At 39.8% G+C, this 20173-nt stretch overlaps 1 protein-coding gene across 2 annotated transcripts in view; it reads right to left on the bottom strand.

Moving 5' to 3' along the window:
* ATR (ATR serine/threonine kinase) overlaps nucleotides 1-20173 on the bottom strand; it is an 80837-nt gene that overhangs the window by 48382 nt on the left and 12282 nt on the right. For both annotated transcript variants that reach the window (XM_039487232.1, XM_039487234.1), the window contains exons 7-21: nucleotides 19428-19657; nucleotides 17660-17812; nucleotides 14940-15138; nucleotides 14067-14326; nucleotides 12832-13022; nucleotides 12619-12719; nucleotides 11552-11723; nucleotides 10753-10923; nucleotides 9108-9302; nucleotides 8531-8716; nucleotides 7903-7995; nucleotides 4435-4565; nucleotides 4102-4245; nucleotides 2195-2288; nucleotides 820-945 (exon numbers count right to left, since the gene is read on the bottom strand). In XM_039487232.1, the coding sequence (XP_039343166.1) occupies nucleotides 820-945; nucleotides 2195-2288; nucleotides 4102-4245; nucleotides 4435-4565; nucleotides 7903-7995; nucleotides 8531-8716; nucleotides 9108-9302; nucleotides 10753-10923; nucleotides 11552-11723; nucleotides 12619-12719; nucleotides 12832-13022; nucleotides 14067-14326; nucleotides 14940-15138; nucleotides 17660-17812; nucleotides 19428-19657 (2446 nt within the window). The remainder of the gene's footprint in view (nucleotides 1-819; nucleotides 946-2194; nucleotides 2289-4101; nucleotides 4246-4434; nucleotides 4566-7902; nucleotides 7996-8530; nucleotides 8717-9107; nucleotides 9303-10752; nucleotides 10924-11551; nucleotides 11724-12618; nucleotides 12720-12831; nucleotides 13023-14066; nucleotides 14327-14939; nucleotides 15139-17659; nucleotides 17813-19427; nucleotides 19658-20173) is intronic.

Here is a 20173-nt window from a genome sequence, read left to right as displayed (position 1 = left end):
ATCCATCAACCACTTTGTAAATATACTTGAGCACAATATGGTTGAGTTAGAAAATGAAGCAAAGGGCTGACGTGTTAAATGCCTTCTTTGTTTCAGTTTTCACCAAAAAGGTTTGTTGTAAATGAATGACAAACATAAAACAGGTAGGATCTGAGGCTAAAATAGGGAAAGAACAAGTTAAGAATTACTTAAGGCAGGGGTTCTCAATCTTTTTCTTTCTGAGGTCCCCCTAACATGCTATAGAAACTCTACAGCCCAACTGTACCACAACAACTGTCTTTCTACATATAAAACCAAGGCCGGTGTTAAGGGGTAGCAAGCCAGGCAAGTGCTGACTTAAGCTATGGTGGTGGTCTGCACTAGAAAATTAGGTTGTCTTACCTACATCACTTGGGATGATGGATTTGTTAATGCAGCCTGTTAAATCAGAAAGTGCTTTAATAGAGAACAAAAAATAGCAAATTACTTTTCCCAGTAACAGTCCCATTACAAAATCCCACTTCAGTTCTGGAGTAACTTATTTCTTGCAATGCTGGGCTAGCACTGCTCATTCAGTTCTGATTCAGCAAGGATCCCACACAAAAAAATAGGGTTTGAAAACTCTGTCAAAAGAGAAAGTTAGATGGGAACCTACCACCTCACCCATTCTGAAGTCAAGGGACAGCTATACGGGTAAACTGAGAACACAAAGCCACCTTATCTACCTTGCTGCTTATTGTAAGAGAAAACAACATCCCAAGATAAAGGAAAATGATACTGTTGGTCCAGACAGTATCATAGTTCATCTTTAACTGCATTCAATATAACAGCTTTTTATACCTGATTTCTATACAACGTTTCCTTCAGACTGGTCAGTGCGTGGATACGAACATCTACATTTTCATGCTGAATAGCTTTCATGGATAGCTGAAGTGTTGTCTGCAGGTCAGTGCTTTCGGAGGACTCCTGAACAAAAATACACAAGTGTATAGCACAATGATTAACCACATCAGGAACATGGTTAAAATGCACCTCAAAAACATGAGAAAATACATATCAGCCACCTTTTAAAGTAGAAGTCTCCTAAACCCATGGATATACCCCATAATTGTTTGCTCACAGTGGGAGGAAAACATATTTAAATTAATTTTGTTCTCATAAAAGGTGTCATATTGACAGAAGGTTTTTAGTTTTATTTTCTTTCAATTTAGAACACTAAAGAGTTCCCATACACAGGCCCTGAGCACCCTGCCAAGAATTTAACATTACCAAATAAAATACTATTTAATTTAATCATCTCACTACTCCTACCAACAGTAACTCTTCAGACAGGTTCCATCCCCCGACATCTTGTAATGCCTTTCCATGGTGAGGCAAAAGAAATAGGCCCTGCACTGTGCCCTACAAATAACAAATTTGGGCTATTTTGGATCAAGGGCAAAAGGGCATTCCAAAAAGCAATGGTTTTCTTCACAGTATTCTTCATTATAAGATGATATTTTATAGGGACCAGTTTAGGATTTCATATTCTGACATATGATAGTATTTGGTAGTTTTTCTAACAGGACATTCATTGTTAAAAGCTAAGCTGTTAAGGAATGAAGTGTTTTTAAGATTATGAAGAATATTAAATAAAGCACATAAGATACAGGGAACTCAAAATTAATTATAGAAATATTAACTCTTACACTCCCAGAGTAGTGTAATGTATCAACGAGAATCTGGCTCTATTGTGTGGTACACATTACCAAGTTTTCCTTTATCTGTATAAGTATTATCTCCATTGTATATCTGGGCAGGTAACTTAACTTCAGTTTCCACAACATCATACAGAGAATTATGGAAGAGCTAGGAACTGAATCCAGTAGTCTATCTTTGTTTCCAGTCTCCTGCACTGACCAAAGGATAATGCCTCATTTCAATTAGGAAATTTACAAATGCATATATCTAGATTTTTACCCTATTAGCCTGCCATTTTGTGAACACACATTCTCGTCAAAGAGAAGCACAATGGTTGAGATTTTCAAAACAGTACAGGATTTAGAGACATCTTCCATTAAATTAAAATTAAGTGAAAATGTGTTGGCTAAATCCCCTAGATTTCTTTGAAAAATCTCACCCATAATATATTATCACCATAACATACAATACTATATTGCCACACCTGGGTTTACATCATTAATTCTTTTGGTACATAAAAATATTAAAGCTGTACCTTTCTATATTCTTGAAGGACTATTTGAATTTCTTTCAGTTCAGGATGATCAGGAAGAAAATATATTTCATGAAGAAAGTCTTGTACTGCATCTCTAATAATTTTTTTTTTAAATAAATATTACAAAGATAAAGAAATTAGTACAAATTAAATTTGGGTCAGAAAATCTTACAAGGCTATCAAAATAAAGTAATAAAATGTAGTAACAATAGAAGAACAGAGCTTTGGTGAAAAATAGGATAAAATGCATTCAATATGTTAGAAATAAGATTTCATTTAATTAGTTAACCTAATTAAAAGAAAACAAAAACATTTACTTATCTGGCTACTGGACTTTATCTGAAATAACAGTGTTCTTTCCCCCTCCTATAATCAACTTGGTCTCTTAAAAGACAATTCTTTCCAACCGTGGGAGCATTTTAGCTTCTCCATCCATCACTCAATCCCTCTCAAGGTACATCTACACTGCAGCTGAGACCATGCTTCTCAGCTCGGGTAGACAGACACGCTAGCTCTGCTTAAACTAATGTGCTAAATATAACTGTGTAGCCAGCGGTAGCATGGGTGGTGGCTCAGGCTAGCCACTTCAGTATGTGCCTAAAACAACTAGGCAGGTGTATATTCAGGCAACTAGCCTGAGGTGCCATCTGGGCTACCCCTGACCACGCTCCTACATTTAGAAAAATAGCTCAAGCAGAGCTAACGCTCACCTGTTCACTCAAGCGGGGAACAACACTCCCAGCTGCAGTGTAGACATTCCCTCAGAGAGGTGCAGCTCTCCTCCTGGGAACTGGGAGAAGGGTTTGTTTTGCTTCCCATTCTGGGAAAACACACATAAAAGATATCTACCCAATGTGAACCAATATAGCAAACCAATGTTCTCCAACGATTGCTTAACCTATAGTGCTTCCAGCAGCTCCCATTGGCCAGGAACGGTGAATCGTGGCTGCTGGGAGCTGCGGGCGGCCGTGTGAATGTAAACAAACGGTCTGGCGGCCCATCAGCAGAGTACCCTGACGGGCTGTGCGGCCCGTGGGCTGCAGGTTGCCCACCACTGTTTTATAGGCAACATAGTTCTTGACTAAGATTTGGAAGATTTTTATATATGGAAATATACCTATCTCATAGAACTGGAAAGAAGCCTGAAAGGTCATTGAGTCCAGCCCCCTGCCTTCACTAGCAGGACCAAGTACTGATTTTGCCCCAGATCCCTAAGTGGCCCCCTCTCAAGGATTGATGCCCCCCCCCCCGTATTTTTCTGAAATACAGATGGCTAATTACTAAGACTAGGGTCTATAATGTTAGAGACCTGGATTCTATTCCCAGTTTGTATGACCTCTCAGTGAGATAAGAGCCAGACTCAATAACATGGTTGTGAAGGGCACAGAATTATTAACACCTGTCACTGGAACAAACAAGTCTAGACCTCATGGTCCTTTGGTTCCCAGCCCAGTACATCTTCCCCTTAGTCCAAGGACAGTTTGATGGGGGAAAACCAGCACTAAGAGGGGTGATCACCATTGTCGTAGCATGCCATAGACAAAATGACAGAGGCAAGACAATGGGGCAGTGTATGTGCAGTGCTAATGGAATTATCAATGGATTTTAGCAGCAAGCTGTATTAAGAAATACACAGGCAGGAAAATGGCAATCTTTCAACAGATTGGAACGTGATTTCATGAAAATTTGTTAAGGCTTGGCCAACATAAAGACACCTAACAGGAGCATCCACTGCCAAATTTCAAAGTCTGCTGCAAGTTATGGAGGTGTTGGAACTCTTGAAAAACAACTTTACACTACAAAAAACCCTTACCATTATTAGACAGTTTTCATATAAGCGTTACTACCACTCCCACGATCATACTTGAGCCACTAATGCATATGCAAAATATTTCCAGTCACAATACCTGTTCTCAACTATGAGAAAATAAAATATTGCTGCAGTTTCTTTTGGCTGGACATGTATGAGGGGCAACAAAGCTACTATCACATGACTGAGTAGGGAGCCAAGGTAAGCATGATCCAGGCATCGAACAAAACAGTCCCACGATCTAAATGAAAAGGAAAAACAACAACAAAAAATAAATATTATTTTCTGCATATGGGCATTTTAAGTGACTCATGAGATGCGAACACTAAGTATTTAAAAAAATTTTAGTTTCATGAGCTATAGGTATACACCAGAACACCCATACACAGAATTTGAAATAAGCTTCTGTCTGAGTACATTGTCAATTCACCTGCAGCATAACTCTGGAAAGTCATCCTTGTATCTTAAGCCTGTTCTCAGTGTAGTCATCATCTTCACTCTCACTGAACTGATATGTTTGGAACCCATAAGCTTCATTAAAGACATCAAACTGTTTAAGGCCTGAAAATAAGGAAAGCTCTCTTGAATAAAATTGATATTTGATAAATTGATTGTACAGTGAAATAAGAAATTAACTGTTAGATGTTAACTTTTGCCCATAATTTTCAGCTGAAAGTTTTAGACAAGAGTTTAGTTGTTAAATCATTAAATTTAATTAACACTAATTTAAAACGTTATGGTCAAAATTAAAACCACACACCATTTTCTTTGAAACCATTAAGCAACTTACAAATTCCTATTGTATTTGCATACAATAGTGTCTTGATTAGCTGCAATAGCAAGGCTATTGAGTAAAGGGCTCTTCGACCTGAAGAGATTTCAATCACATACAACTATTACAGTAATTCAGTGAGTTGATTGTAAAGGAAGGGCATCCATCATGCAGAGAATTTATATTGGAATTTGAAATCTGGTCTCATTTTAGTTTCAGCTAATTATTAAGGACTTTCATTCATCACTATACTGCTTGTCCCATACTCCTATAACAGTTTTATCTTCAAGACTTCAGAACTCCCTTCAAGATCTTTTTGCTGCTCAAAGTAATATAGTGGTTGTCATCATCTTGATCATGGTCTTCTCAATGCTGAACACTAACTGTTGAATAGAAGCTTTAGTGCTATCATCCCTCCTTGCGGCTTATGGTTATAATGACTACATAGAATATATGGCGGTTACTCTGCCCTATAGCTTTCTAGGATTTCTGAGGGGGCACACCATCCCTCTAATAAGAGAAGGCTAACAAATTCTTCTGGGCTCAGCCAGCACTAACCAGGCACACCTAGAAAGGTTTGCTCTGCCTTGAGAGAGAAAGCTTAAAAAGGCAAAGCCTGACAGAGGAAGGGATGATGACTAGAGAGAAGAGTGCTGTATCTCAGCGACTGCAAGCTATAGGGACAGATCAATATAGAAGACGACAGTCACAGACCTTGTGACTCCTGAGACTGCATGGACCAGGTTTAAAGTGGGAGTGACCCAAAAGAAAGGGCTGAAGGCAGATCCTAACCCTGATTAAAGACACTACACCTGCAGATAAGCCAAACCCCAAAGGGGTGACAAAAAAGACTGCCCAAGAGACTGACCACCTTTGTCTCTTTTATTCTGATTATCCCTGTCTCAGGGGAGGGAGAGAGAAAAGAACCTTTTTGTTTGTTTTGTTTTCTTTGGAGAATCCCCTGAGTGCCACAAGCAGGGAAGGACTCTGTAAGCAAACCAAATCGTGGTCTGGTGGGGACTGGGGCTCCCCACCACTAGACACCAAAAAAGAACTGCAGCTAAGGTTTCTAAACCTCCCATCCTCCAGTTTAGTACTTTGTAGAATTCTCAGCAATTTAATAAAGGGAAATATTGACATATCAAGTTTTCTGGAAGTCCACAATAATTCTGTAATCATGCCATTATATAAGCATCACAATGAATTCTTCTCTCAAAGAAGAAAATAGTTTGCAACAATAAGAATATGAGCCATAAGCTTCCACCATTACAGAATTTACAGTGATTCTTCATGTAGTCTTTGGGGAACAATAACCAGACAACTAGCAAATTTCTATTATAAAAGAATGGAAATATAAATCCATATTCATTTTACTTTTTCCCTTTAAAACTTCAAACTTAGGAGAATGACCATGTCCAAAATGGTATAAACAGAACACAACGTTTTTCTTTTTACATTTCACAAGATCCATGTAATCTTTCCATTAAACATTACCTTCTGTAAGCATGTGTAATAAATTTCCTTTGTATAAAAATGTTCTATTCAGAAAATAATAAGATTTCCCTTCACATTTTAAGAAGCAGGGAAAGAATCTTCCAGGCTCCCCAAATTTCACTTCCCCCTCTCTAGAAGGCCTCATGATGAAGAATTGTCTAATACTTATATAGTGCCCTTAGTATGCATGGCACTTTAAACAAATAAAAAAAATAGGATTACTTTAGCATGTAAGCTCTTCAAGGCAGGAGAGAGCTAAATAAGAAATGACAAAGAAAGGGAAGAAAAGGATGAGGATTACAATAAATAAAGAATGTTAAACGTGTATGAAGCATGAAAGAAGAAATTCAGGAATAAGTTAGGGCAAGGAAGGATATTCAAATAACTTCAGCGGTAAATCATGAAAATTAGATGAAAGGAGATTTTTAAATATGGATTTTAAAAGGCAGAGAGTGAAGATGCTTGCCACAAAGAGAGGTCATTCCAGACAAAAAGGGCGATAAAAGACATGAGTGGAAAGATTCAGTGGAGCGGAGGCAGAACGTAGGGCAGGAGAACAGGGAGAAGCAAATTCTGAGATGTAAGCAGGGGTAGATTTATGCAGCACCTAGAAAGTGAGAAGAAGTTTAAACTTGATGTTCAAATAGACAGGAAGCCAACAAAGGGATTCAAGGGGCGACAACAAAAACAAGGTTACTTTAGCGGCAACATGTTTGATAGACTGAAGGAAGAGTCAGTAAGGCCAGAGGAAGTGGTGGCTACAGCTGTCCAGGCAAAAAAAAAAGAGAGCGAGAACCATGTAATGAATCAACAGTGGGATAGAAGAGGGGACAGATTTTAGAAATGTTATAGAGGGAGAGTAATAAGATTTGACAAGAGACTAGTTGGAAAAAAAACAACAGAGTGGAACTGAATTAGTGAGCTTGAATGACTAGGAAAATAGTGGAGCTGTCAATGGCTATGGTGAAGGAAGCAGAGGAAGAGTATATAGCTGTGAAAGCTCAGCAGATGTTTTAGCCTTGTTACATTTGAGAGAGTGGCAGAATATCCAGGAGATCTCAGAAAGACAGGAAGAAATGTGAGCCCAGACTATGGAGGATACGTCTGGGTCCAGAGGAAGATTTGAGAATCATCAGCCTGGAAGCAAGACAAGAGATCATGGGAGGACAGACTTCTAGGAACAACAGAGAGGGGGAAGAAGAGGAGTCAATATAGATAAGGTGGAAAGTGTGTTCACTTAAGTTAAGAGGCAAATCAAGGAAGGACAGAGCCATATAATGTAAAGATGAGAGTATCTCAAAAAGAACTCTACGATATCAAAAGCAGGAAAGAGATGCAAAGGTGACCTTTAGATTTGGCAAGGCAGAGGTTATTTCATTTCAACTGGAAGCAGCTCCACAGAAACGGTCAGCACCACTCATCTGCCAGAAAAGGCTGCTTAAAGAGAACCTGGCACATTTCTCCTGGCTAAAAGGTATTGCCTCAGAATTTTCAGATTTTGCAATGACCTTAATATCAATTTCAAAGCAACAACTTAATCCTTGCAAGGCAGCTTACTGTGCTGACCATCATGTTGCCTGAAAACACCGCATACTTGTCCTTGTTTTACTGTTCAAATTGATGTTCACTCACCATTTTCTTATCTTCAATGCCAACACTGGAGCTCAATAACTGCATGTTAAAAAAGGCCAAGATACCCAGCAATTTAGGTTGTAGATAATCAGCCTAAAAAAAATAAAAAATAAACTTTTACCAATAAGACATTCTGAAATATTTAGAGATTAATGGATAAATTGTCTCAATTTAATATTTATAGTTCCTTGTTTAAGTAAGTTTCACAGCATATTAATAATTTTTGAACAGCATGTCAGGTTTCACATTTTGCCTGACTGCATAAAGTGAATGGAAAGACATTTCACTGTAAGCACATCTTTATGGTAAAATAAAAAGGGTATATAAAATTTACTTTGGGAAAGGCATTTACAGAAATATCACTGGCTGCACAGACACCGTTCTATTACTTCAATTATATGGAAGTTTCTTCAACAGGTTGTGCATTTTTATACTTATTTGTGTGTTTTGTCTCCACATTACAGAGTTCTATTTAATGTAGAGTACTGAAATATTAAAATTTCTTCAGGTTTTTATATATTATTAATTTTTAAGAGGTGCTCAAAATTTACTACATTTCCTTTCCCCTTCCTCACAGTGGAGAGGGAGATTGTTGAATTAAAAACAAATGTAACTTATTTCTCCTTACCATTAGCTCAGGTGATGTTATGTCTCTGGGTCCCTGATACAGATCATCATTTGATGCAAATGAAGCCAATATTGACAAACCATTGAAGACCTGCTGATAGTGCTCTCCTATACGTAGCAATAATTCATTATGCAACCCCTGGTAGTCTTGTCTCAACAAGCTGCCCAGTTCTATTTCTGTTTCATTCTATAAATCAATACCAACAGCAGAGAAAAAACAATTTTTATTATACTCAAGATATACAATACAAGGTAGATTGTCTTATGGAAAGAACCCTTTGAGTCTAATAGTTCTAAGTAAAAACTTACATTCATATAACAGACAATTCAAACCTTCCAAGGCAGAGCTATAAATTTAGCTGCCAGCTCTGAAGACATTTGTTCACAACCAAAAGGGACTGACTATAAGCTGAAAAAACTATTCTCTGTATACAAAAAATACATTTAAGAAACAAAATTAGTGTAATAACTTCTCATGTCTTTAATATATTGCGTTTAAAGAGGAAAAAATATCCCCAGCTTGTCATCTATTATTGCTCCTAATCTGCACATGTAAAGCTGGCAAATGCTCAAATTACCTTGAGGTAGTGAAGTGCTCGCTCCAGCTCATCCTTAGAACAGGAACAGACCAAGTGGGAAAAGATATATTTGAAGTTGTTGATTAGGATTTCTCTTCGGTTTACATTCAGCTGTTTTGCTATGGTTCGAATAAGTGCAGACGCTGCAGGACTGGCCTTGGCAGCGAGGTCAGGCAGTAGAACTTGCAGGGTTCGCTGACAAATTAAAAGCACAACACTCTCAGAAAAAAATCTGTATTTAATCTTGGTATGCCAATATGAAATTATATCTGTACACCTATTACACCTCTACCCCGATATAACGCGACCCGATATAACACGAATTCGGATATAACGTGGTAAAGCAGCGCTCCAAGGGAGGCGGGGCTTCACGCTCCGGCGGATCAAAGCAAGTTCAATATAACGCGGTTTCACCTATAATGCGGTTAAGATTTTTGGCTTCCGAGGACAGCGTTATATTGGGGTAGAGGTGTATCTTGATTTAAGATTGACTTAGTGAGAGCGAACCAACAGGGATACTAGAGAGGAAAATATCTTAGTCATGGAAAGACTAATGGAAAAAGAGTAATTTCATAGGGCTGCAATAACAGGATATATGAATCCATACAAATGGCAAGTGAAAGTATAGTTTCGTCTAGTTAACCTCTCAACAAAAGGAAATCTGGAGGAAAACAAAAACAAAAAAACCACAGCCAGAACACTTTGTCCTGTCCAGCTGTTGCATGTTTCCCCACTACCAACAAATCAGATGCTGATCAAAAAAGTTTGAACTTGTGTGAAAACTTTGGCTATGTTCCTAGATTGCATTAAAGTAGTCCTCTTCAAACAGGATAACATTAATGCAAACTAGGAACTTATAAAGCCGCAAAGAGTCCTGTGGCACCTTATAGACTAACAGACGCATGCATCCAACGAAGTGGGTATTCACCCATGAAAGCTCATGCTCCAATACGTCTGTTAGTCTATAAAGGTGCCACAGGACTCTTTGCTGCTTTTACAGATCCCTCTGATACTAGGAACTTATAGTTCACATCTGCGGCAGTCACACGGGAAGTTACAGCGCAGAACTTTGGTGTGCACTGCTATTCAAACTCTTGTAGTCCGAACTGAAGGGCAGTATAGACAAGTCCTTTGACCTTAAAGAAAATAAGCAGTGTTAATATTAAGGAGGGCAACAAATGAAGATGTTATTTAACCAGAGCATCTTGGTATTTTCTGCTTAAAACAAAGAACAGAAGGTTACTTAGAGAGGAGGAAAAAAAATATCCTGAATGAGGGCTCAAAAAATTGCCTCAAAATAGAGACTTTTGATTGAACATTTTATCCACTCAGAAGCTGCAGAAGCTAATAAATACTTTGAGCAAATGAGTACTTTTGTTTAATACTTGGGTAGTTCGTCTCCCTTCACACTCTGAACCACTACTACAGCTCAATATGCTGCAGTTTCTGGATTGAACATCTCCTCCCTGCTTAAGTTGCCAGCAGCAATTCTAAATTATCCCAAGTTATAGCTACCAACAATTAGAGGAGGAGGGGGTTAAGAAACAAATCCAGAGTTACAAGATTTACAGGAAGATAGTGGACTAAAATTTTAAAAAAATCCAAGCTCACAAAATTCAGAAGTAAAAAAGAACTATCAACTCACAGACAGAAAGCGGTTGAGGTCTGGGAAATCAAATACATTGGCAATTTCAGATAACGTGTCCAGGGCCATCCTTCTCTGATGATCAGCCTCTTGTTTTTGTAGCTCATTACTCTGGCATGGAGTGTTAGAAAGTACTGCCATCTGGCTGGAGTGCAGGGATTCCACTAGAAACTAAACATTAAAAAAGATAACTTTCAATATTAGTTTTTCACCTCCAGAACATAAAATCCACACTGAACAAAGATATACAGCCAAGCACTTAAACTAAGGGTAAAAGTTATAGCTTCTCTTTCTTCCTGTCTACATTTTTCTTCTATTTACACTAAATTGAGAATGACCAAAACTGAAACTTAACCTTTTAAATAACCTGTGGGAAAAATCACTTATGCATTATGATTGTAACATAAGGTCAAATGTAATATCAATTTTAAAAGTAGATCCCATGAGGAAGTGTGCCATATAATGCAAAAGATTATGTGGTTCTATTATTTCAATACTTAGGGAGCTGGGACATGAGAGAGAAACAGAATGACACTGCTGGTGTCACAAACCCAGTCAAAAGTAAGAGTCCCAGTCTTCCTTGAAAAGGTTAATTTCTTTTAGAAAATTATGTCAAATTGAACTCCTCCTGTTTGTACTCTTCATAAAACAAAAGCTTTTTTTAAATTTTACTTTCAGCACCACTTTTAAAAGTGAATGGTGAAAACACTGCCACACAAATTCATATCTGTGAGGCAATGTTTTCCTTTGCAACCTAGCAATATAATGTGTGCTCCCGAAAGTAATACTTTTTCCTCACCTGACAGATAGGCTTCTTGTACTGACTGAAGAGGGCTTGCAGTTTTATAGACTTGGCAGCAGCCAGTGCTCTAATTTCCGTATATGCTGCTCCAGCCACAGATGCTGACTTTGACAACAAACAGTGCAACAAATGCAAGAGCGCAAATGGCACCAAATCCCCTTTCGCTGCCCTTTCAAAAGTGAGCAGAAAAAAATTACACTGTTAGCATGAAATGCTAGTTACAACACTAGTGAGACTATCTCTAACATATGCAGGTTACCAGGATAAATACAATTTGTCACTGTATTTTTACATAATCTCCTATTGTACACAAAATGGACGCCGTGGTAAAGATCAGATGATTTCAACAAATATGAATATATAGTATTTAATCATCATTTAGTATAAAGACTCTTTGAATAGATTTGTCTTTATTAATTATAATTAGGCTTGGCAGAATTGAACTTTTAAAATTAATTAAGGATAATATCTTTATTTTATCAATTTAAATGTTCACACTTTTAGGAAATTATGGGAGTGTCAGACAATAATTATTTAGTGATAGTAGACAATGAGATTCAAAAAGTTAAATATTGAACTGTTAAAACAAACTGTCAACAGCACGTCAAAACATACAAAGTCCATATCCTTAAATCAAGCTCTAGTTCTCAAGCAGCTTTTTATTTTATTTTTTAAACTTTGCCCATCTGTAAATTTAAATAATCAGAGGTTGAAATATTTGTCAGTTTGTGTGTGTATAGTGAAATCAACGTTTCTCAATAAAAATCTAATCCTTGCAAACCCAATTATAATGCTATCTTTTCCTAAAGAAAAAAAAATACTGTCACTTGGGCTCTGACCCTACACAATTGGACCTCTGACAGAAGACCCTTCCACATGGAACCCTAGTGAATACACCAAGGCTCAGTACAGATGCAAGGGTCTGCCTGTGTGGATGTATCTGCAAAGATGGAGCTCTGAAGAGTAGTATTCTTGTATTCACACTTGTGCAAGAAGTCTCTCATAACTATAAACTGAAAATACTTATGAATGTTCAAAATAAAAAACATACAACCAAAAGGTACCTTCCAATATCCCCTGTTGTAAGAATTAATGTATCCTTCAACTCATTATTTCTTGATATTTTAGCATTTGTATAGGCCTCTTTCATTCTTGAAACAAAAAGCTGAAAAAACAAATTTGAAATGGAAAAAGTATTCAACACATTAGTTAAACAAGATTGTTTTTGTTGCAACAGTTTCGCATTTTTGGCATTAGAAAAGAAATCTTGGGTTCACCTCTTTTATGAATCCTTCCTCGGAGTCCAAAGATGCCAATATGTTCCTGATATTGTCACTGAATGCCACTCTTACATCTTTATCTGGATCTTCCATTAGATTTAGTAAAGCTCCAACAAGAATTTTTACATCCGATTCATCATCTCTAAAGTCCAGATGTTTGCAAAGATGAGGTATATTCTCTATAAATGCTAAGGGAGAGAGAAATGGGTTGAAGAAGGAAAAGGAAGATAAGTGTTTAATTCTTTTAAAAACGTACCTGAATAGTTAATGATGAAATAATATACAAAAACATCAAACAGCCTGTTTTATATTTCATACAGCTATTTAAAAAAGTGTCAAACATAATGGCTATTTGTAATTCAGATTTATATCAAATGTTGGACTTCTACGGAAAGGTACAGAACGAGTAACTACAGTAGATATTAGATTTAATTGGACTTAACATCTACAACTAACATCTGATACTAAGTTAACCATGCTTGAAAGTTCATGTTTATATATCTATAGTGACATTTGTTGAGCAATATGGTGTACAGAAATACACAAGTGGCTACTGTAGTTTGCTTACGCTGTGCATCACCATAACTATTTTGTGAATGCTGACTGTACGTTGGCCAATAAAAATATTAAGATGTCAGTTGTGTGGGTTGAGGAACAGAAGCTGATATGATATGTCAAGTCAAGCATTCATTTTGTTGGCTTCTGACAGCTAGAGCCAATGGAAAATTATCATGAACACAATTTCTCTTTGCTTCCAGAAAGTTGCATATTCATCAACCATTTCAAAAGTCAAGTGCTTGACCTATTTGGGAAGGAGGTCTAGTATTAATTTATAACATACTTAAAAGAAAGCAAACAAAGAGTGAGAAAACGGGATGGGAGACAAAAAAGACAAAAGAGAGTGGAATTAGTGAAAGGTATTAAATAGAAGATACAAGTTAACAATTAAGGAGAGGCCCTTTAGTTGCTAAACGCTAAGCAACCACAATCCTCATTGACTTCAACACGAGTTGAGGGCACTCAGTGGTGAGGTATCACAGGTCAGACTTACCAACACGTAAGTTGTGTTGTCAGACCATACACAAACACTCTTCTTCTCACCTACTGTACAAGTTGCAGATTGATAGAAGGAATACAACACAGAAGTCGGGTGGCGAAAAAGGACAGTGCAAGTAATTTTAGTATACTACATAAGAGTGTGAAGGCTAACAAAAAAAATAAAATCACTTTACCTAGCTTTACTGAACTAGGTACTTTGCTTTCAAGAAGATTAAAAAATGGCTTGAAAATGGAGGCTTTCACTGAACATGTATTTTCATGAGCAGAGGTCACCGTGAGGCTGCTACATAAAATATTATAAGTTACATGTTCAATATCAGGTTCTGTTAAATGAGGACTTAAATTAAATGTCCCAGCAAGACAGCAAGCTAATTTCCCAGCAATACTGGCACAAGCCTTCTTGACTAACTCAGATACATCATTGATTTGGTCTCTGTAATGAAAGAAGAAAAAAAATCTTCAGTATATCACGTAAGGAGTCATTTGTATTTTATATGCAATACATTCAATAATAATTTCCATATATTTAACAAGTTACATTTAAAAAGTGTTTACATAAATAGCTGCTCTCTATAATGGCTATTTGTTTTTCTTTTTTGTCACTGCCTCAAACTCTGTGCTAAATCTACCAAGGAGGTGGACAGGGTAGAATGTAGATGGAGAAAGAAGGTATCTTTAATCTGGCATACTAGCACAGGAATAGGCAGGATGTGTGCGCAAAATTGGGCCGAGGGTAAGGCAGGTACATGGGAGGGGAACAGGTGAAAGAAAACAGAATGGGACTGTATAAAAAGCCATGAGGCACAAGCATAACTTCTTTCACAGTTTGTTGCACAATGAACCCCCTTCCCTGTGTTTGTTTTTGTTTATCTAGACTAAGATTGATGGGCAGAGAATGTGTCTTTTATATGTTCTGAGAGATCCCTAGTATATTTTGGATGCTATATAAATAAATAATAAAAACAATCCACCAGCACTAACATTCCTGTACTAGTTTTCTTTTTCAAGCATGTAATCGGAAAAGTGAAAGCAGCACTAATACATACAAGAGAGATTTGGGAATTATGCTGTAGGATTTCACACTTAATTGGTGCAGGAGGACAGGGAATCCTTTAACACAACTAGCTCGGATGACTTCATGGGGACTCTGTAGTGCCCAATGGTAAACACATTTTCTCCAATCCAAACATATGTTTTTTGGAAACAGAGACAGAAGGAATACACAGTGCGACTGAGTTTGAGGTGCTATGGAAGGGAAGAGGGAGAAAAAAACAAAACAAAATCAAACATTACATAAGGCTTTGAATACTATTATTTCTTTGTTGTTGCCAATAGGATAGAAAGAACAAGACAAACTGGTGGAAAGAAAATATACTGGAAAAATATGAGACAATTTCTTTAAGGCAATTAATACAACGCACACCTATGTCTCAGGTTTTGCAAACAGACTTAATATGCTATGGTTTATATACACCATTTCTTTTGTTATAATCTTTGCTCTCTCATTTAAATAGGCTACTTTTTTTTCCTCATGCAGTGTTAACCTAGCCATATTGTTCTCATATAAGGCTACGTTTTAGTCATGGGTATTTTTAGTAAAAGTCATGGACAGGTCACTGGCCGTAAACAAAAATTCATGGGCTCGGTGACCCGTCCATGACTTTTACTAAAAATACTCGCTGTGACTAAAACTTGGGTGGCAGTGCTTGGGGGTAGGGGGGGAAGAGGGGTGTTAGAGGAGGCAGTCCGGTGGCGCTGCAGGTGCTGGGGGAGGTGACCCGGGACCTGCGCTGGTGCTGGGGGTGTTGGCGGGACTTCCTACCAGCTCTGTCCCTGCAGCTCCTAGGTGGCAGAAACAGGGGCTCCTCCGCTGATCCCACCACAAGAGCAGCCAATGGGAGGTGCGGGGGCATGGTGCCTGCAGATGCTCCACCGAAGTCGCGGGACCAGCGGACCCTCCGCAGGCAGGGGCAGCTCCAGGCCCCAGCACGCCAAGCGCGTGCTTGGGGCGGCATGCCGCAGGGGGCGCTCTGCCAGTCGCCAGGAGGGCTGCAGGCGGCTCCGGTGGACCTCCCGCAGGCGTGCCTGCGGAGGGTCCGGTGGTCCCGCGGCTTCGGTGGAGCATCCGCAGGCACGCCTGCGGGAGGTCCACCGGAGCCGCGGGACCAGCGGACCCTCCGCAAGCACGTCTGCGGGAGGTCCACCGGAGCCGCGGGACCGGCAAAGCACCCCCCGCGGCGTGCCGCTGTGCTTGGGGTGGCGAAATGACTAGAGACGCCCCTGCCTGCAGGTGCAGGCAGCGCACAGCACAGAGATGCCCCTCCGCCGCCTAGGAGCTGCAGGGGGCCCCCCACCCCAGGTAAGCACCCCATACACACCCCTGCCCCTAGCCCTGAGCCCCCCTCCCACACACCCAAATTGCTGCTGCTGGCTGCTCGGGCAGCCCCTGGGTCAACACCAGCCGCTGCAGAAGTCACAGAAAGTCATGGAATCCGTGACTTCCATGACCTTCGTGACAAACTTGCAGCCTTAACAATTAACACAGGCCATAAAACAAAAGGTATACGGTGTGGCTAAGTTAACTTTGTAAGAAACTTCTTCCCCAAACCTTACTACTGCATCAACTCTATTTTTACCATTTAACATGCTTATACATGTTCAAAGGTGTTCCCCTAATAATTCCATATTTGTAGGTGACACAGTCCTTGCAGAAGCTGTTTGGTGATGCATTGGTATCTAAAGAGACAACTAACGCACTTACTACTAAAAAGAGAGATAGACTTCGGAGTCCTTATAAATCATAAAGAAACCAGCTAGCTTGGAAGACTGGACCAAAAGAAATCTGATGAGGTTCAACAAGGACAAGTGCAGAGTCCTGCACTTAGAATGGAAGAATCCCATGCACTGCTACAGGCTGGGGACCGACTGGCTAAGTGGAGAAATTGGAGACAGGCCAGCGGAGGGAAACAAAAATGATTAGGGGGCTGGGGCACATGACTTACAAGGAGAGGCTGAGGGAACTGGGCTCATTTAGATTGCAGAAGAGTGAGGGGGGATTTGATAGCAGCCTTCAACTACCTAAAGGAGGGTTCCAAAGAGGATGAAGCTAGGTTGTTCCCAGTGGTGGCAGATGACAGAGCATGAAGCAATGGTCTCAAATTGCAGTGGGGGAGGTCTAGGTTGGATATTAGGAAAAACTATTTCACTAGGAGGGTGGTGAAGCACTGGAATGGGTTACCTAGGGAGGTGGTGGAATCTCCATCCTTAGAGGTTTTTAAGGCCCGGCTTGACAAAGCCCTGGATGGGATGATTTAGTTGGGATTGGTCCTGCTTTGAGCAGGGGGTTGGACTAGATGACCTCCTGAGGTCTCTTCCAACCCTAATCTTCTATGATAGCTTTCTGGCACTTTAAACGCCGCCTCTCAAATGCAACATATGACTGGAAAGAGATACAGATTTGAGGATTTGGTTGGCCATTTCACTGTTCTCTGTTGTGTCAGACTGACTGGATATTCATGGATACAACATTGCATCAGTTCACATTCAGAAGATTATCCATACAACCATATGGGCTAGAATCTTCAGTGAAATTTTATGTTGAACATAAGTTGATAGGTAAGGCTTGGCACATACCAAGTTATGCTTCCTGTTTATCACTAACAAATAGATTTATGAAGCTCATATGAAAGGAACAGCAATGTATATGCAGCATATTAAATACAAATGTGCAATCATAGAAGAGCTCTAATATGGTATCCATACTTACAGAAACTATTTGCAATCTGTTGGCTCAGATCTAGAAGACCTGAGCTGAAAGGAGACAGCTTGAAAGAAGCGTCATCAGAATGGCCATATATCCATGGCAGAGATAACATTCCACATACATTTTCAAGAATCTGATCATTAAGATGGCTCTTCCCTAGGGAAAACCCACATAAAACCATATTTGTTAGTCTACATGGCTTACAAAATGGATGTGTATATTATACTTTATTTAGTTACTGTGTACACTACATTATATTCTCCTAAAGAGAAGTACAGTACCAATCCACCCATGTATCAGAATTCTGCATTTTAGAAATGAAACAGTAAAGCAATTATGTATTAAATCAAAACATTCTAAAGTTATGTGAAAAAGTACCATCTACAAAGTTCATTTCTTAGGCACAGTCACTGTCCACACATCGGTTTTATCCAAAGAAGAGAGACAACAGAAGCACACACAAATGAAAAAGGAAACACAGTTTACTAGTTTTCAAGACGGATGCGTTCCACAGAGAAAAGTCTTCCCACAACCTCCCAGTTGATGAAATTGCCTATTGTGTACAGTAACTCCTCACTTAAAGTCGTCCCGGTTAACGTTGTTTCGTTGTTACGTTGCTGATCAATTAGGGAACACGCTCGTTTAAAGTTGGGCAATGCTCCCTGCTAACGTCATTTAGTAGCCTCCTGCTTTGTTTACTGCTTACAGGAGGCGCAGCCCATTGAGCTAGCTGGTGGGGGCAGGCACCAGGGTGGACCGGCAGCCCCCCTATCAGTTCCCCGTTCCCCTAAGTTCCCTGTGCAGCAGCTGCCCAGCAGGCTATCAATCGGCAGTTCAGCTGTCCCTCCCCTCACTGCCATGTGCTGCTCTTGCCCTCTGCCTTGGAGCTGCTCCCCGAGCCTCCTGCTTGCTGTGTGGAGGGAGGGGGAAGTCTACTGTCAGGGTGTCCCCCTCCCCCCTGCTCCTACACCCTGCTTACCCCTTCTCCATATAGAGCAGGGTGGAGACAAGGACAGAGAGAGACAGAGAGAGTTTGGGGCAGCAGCTGCTGTCTCAACTTCCTGGTCCACTTAAAAAGACAATGCACTTAAGAGTGGGTCAGCTTACTTAAAGGGGCAATGTGCATCTCTCTCTCTTTCCCACACACAAGGTGTGTGTCTGTCTCTGTCTGCTATGCTATCCCCCCATTCCTGCTGCCTTGTAGTGTGTGAAAGGCTACAATAACAACGTGTTAACCCTTGAGAGCTCAGCCGAGTGCTAGTTCATCATTTAGCAGCAAGGCATTCCCTGGGAAATCCCCCACCCTCTTCCACCCCCTGACTTCACCACCTCAACCAAGCTTCACAATCATCATAGCTGTGAACGGTATTAAATTGTTTGTTTAAAACGTATACTGTGTGTGTGTGTGTGTGTGTGTGTGTGTGTGTGTGTATATATATATATAGTTTGTGTGTGGGGGGTATATATATAGTTTTTTGTCTGGTGAAAAAAATTTCCCTGGAACCTAACCCGCTCATTTACATTAATTCTTATGGGGAAATTGGATTCGCTTAACATCGTTTCGTTTAAAGTCGCATTTTTCAGGAACATAACTACAACGTTAAGCGAGGAGTTACTGTATGCTGAAAAGTGGAACATTAAGCTCAGGCACAAAGTCTAAACTTTAATAAATTCATCCATCACAACAAACCAGCCAACTTCTAATCTGTATTTTTAAGTTTACCGAGTATCAGAGTTCAGCAAAGAGCTTTTAATTTCAACAACTTCTCACCTTGCATATAAATTAAAGCATCAAAGATTTTCACTATTCTGTCAATCACTGGCTCCGGGTTAGCAATCTGAGCAGTAGACTCTAAAAGGTTCCTGCAGACTGTCACTACTCTCACAACGAAGTCAGAAGAAATCCAGATCAGTTGTAAATTCACCTCAGAATCTGAAGACCAAGCAGCATTATGTTTATGACTGCTTAAGCTACACATATGAGCAACTTTATGATCCATGCTATTAAAGAAAAAGATTTAGAAATCATGTGAACGTTGCAATGTTGTGAGTTTTTTCTAAATTATAACCAAAAGTCTATCTATGAAAATGCTCCTATTCAAAATGCAGGCAGCTTTCCTGCAGTTGCATGCAGATACAGTAACTCCCCACTTAATGTCCTCTCCCTTAATGTTGTTTCGATTTTATGTCCCTGCTCAATTACAGAACATGCTCCATTTAAAGTTGTGCAATGCTTTGCTATAACACCATTTGGCTGCCTGCTTTGTCCACAGTTGGCAGCCCCCCCTCCCCAATCAGCTCCCCTATGCTCCCCCCTCCTCCCACAGTGCCTCCCACCGGCCGGCAGACTCACGGATCAGTTCCTTCCGCCTCCTCCCCCTGGCAATCAGCTGGCTTGTGGCGTTCAGGAGGGAGGGTGGAGGAGTGAGGACTTGGTGCAGCGGCTCCTTCTCCCTCCCCTGCCTCCTGAACACTAAAAACCAGCTGATTGCCGCGGGCAGGAGGCAGGGGAGGGAG

This window comes from Mauremys reevesii, linkage group 9 (genome assembly GCF_016161935.1).
Source record: "Mauremys reevesii isolate NIE-2019 linkage group 9, ASM1616193v1, whole genome shotgun sequence".
NCBI classification, from domain to species: Eukaryota; Metazoa; Chordata; order Testudines; family Geoemydidae; genus Mauremys; species Mauremys reevesii.
Note: the sequence above shows the minus strand (reverse complement) of the source record. Positions and strands in the feature narration are given on the sequence as shown.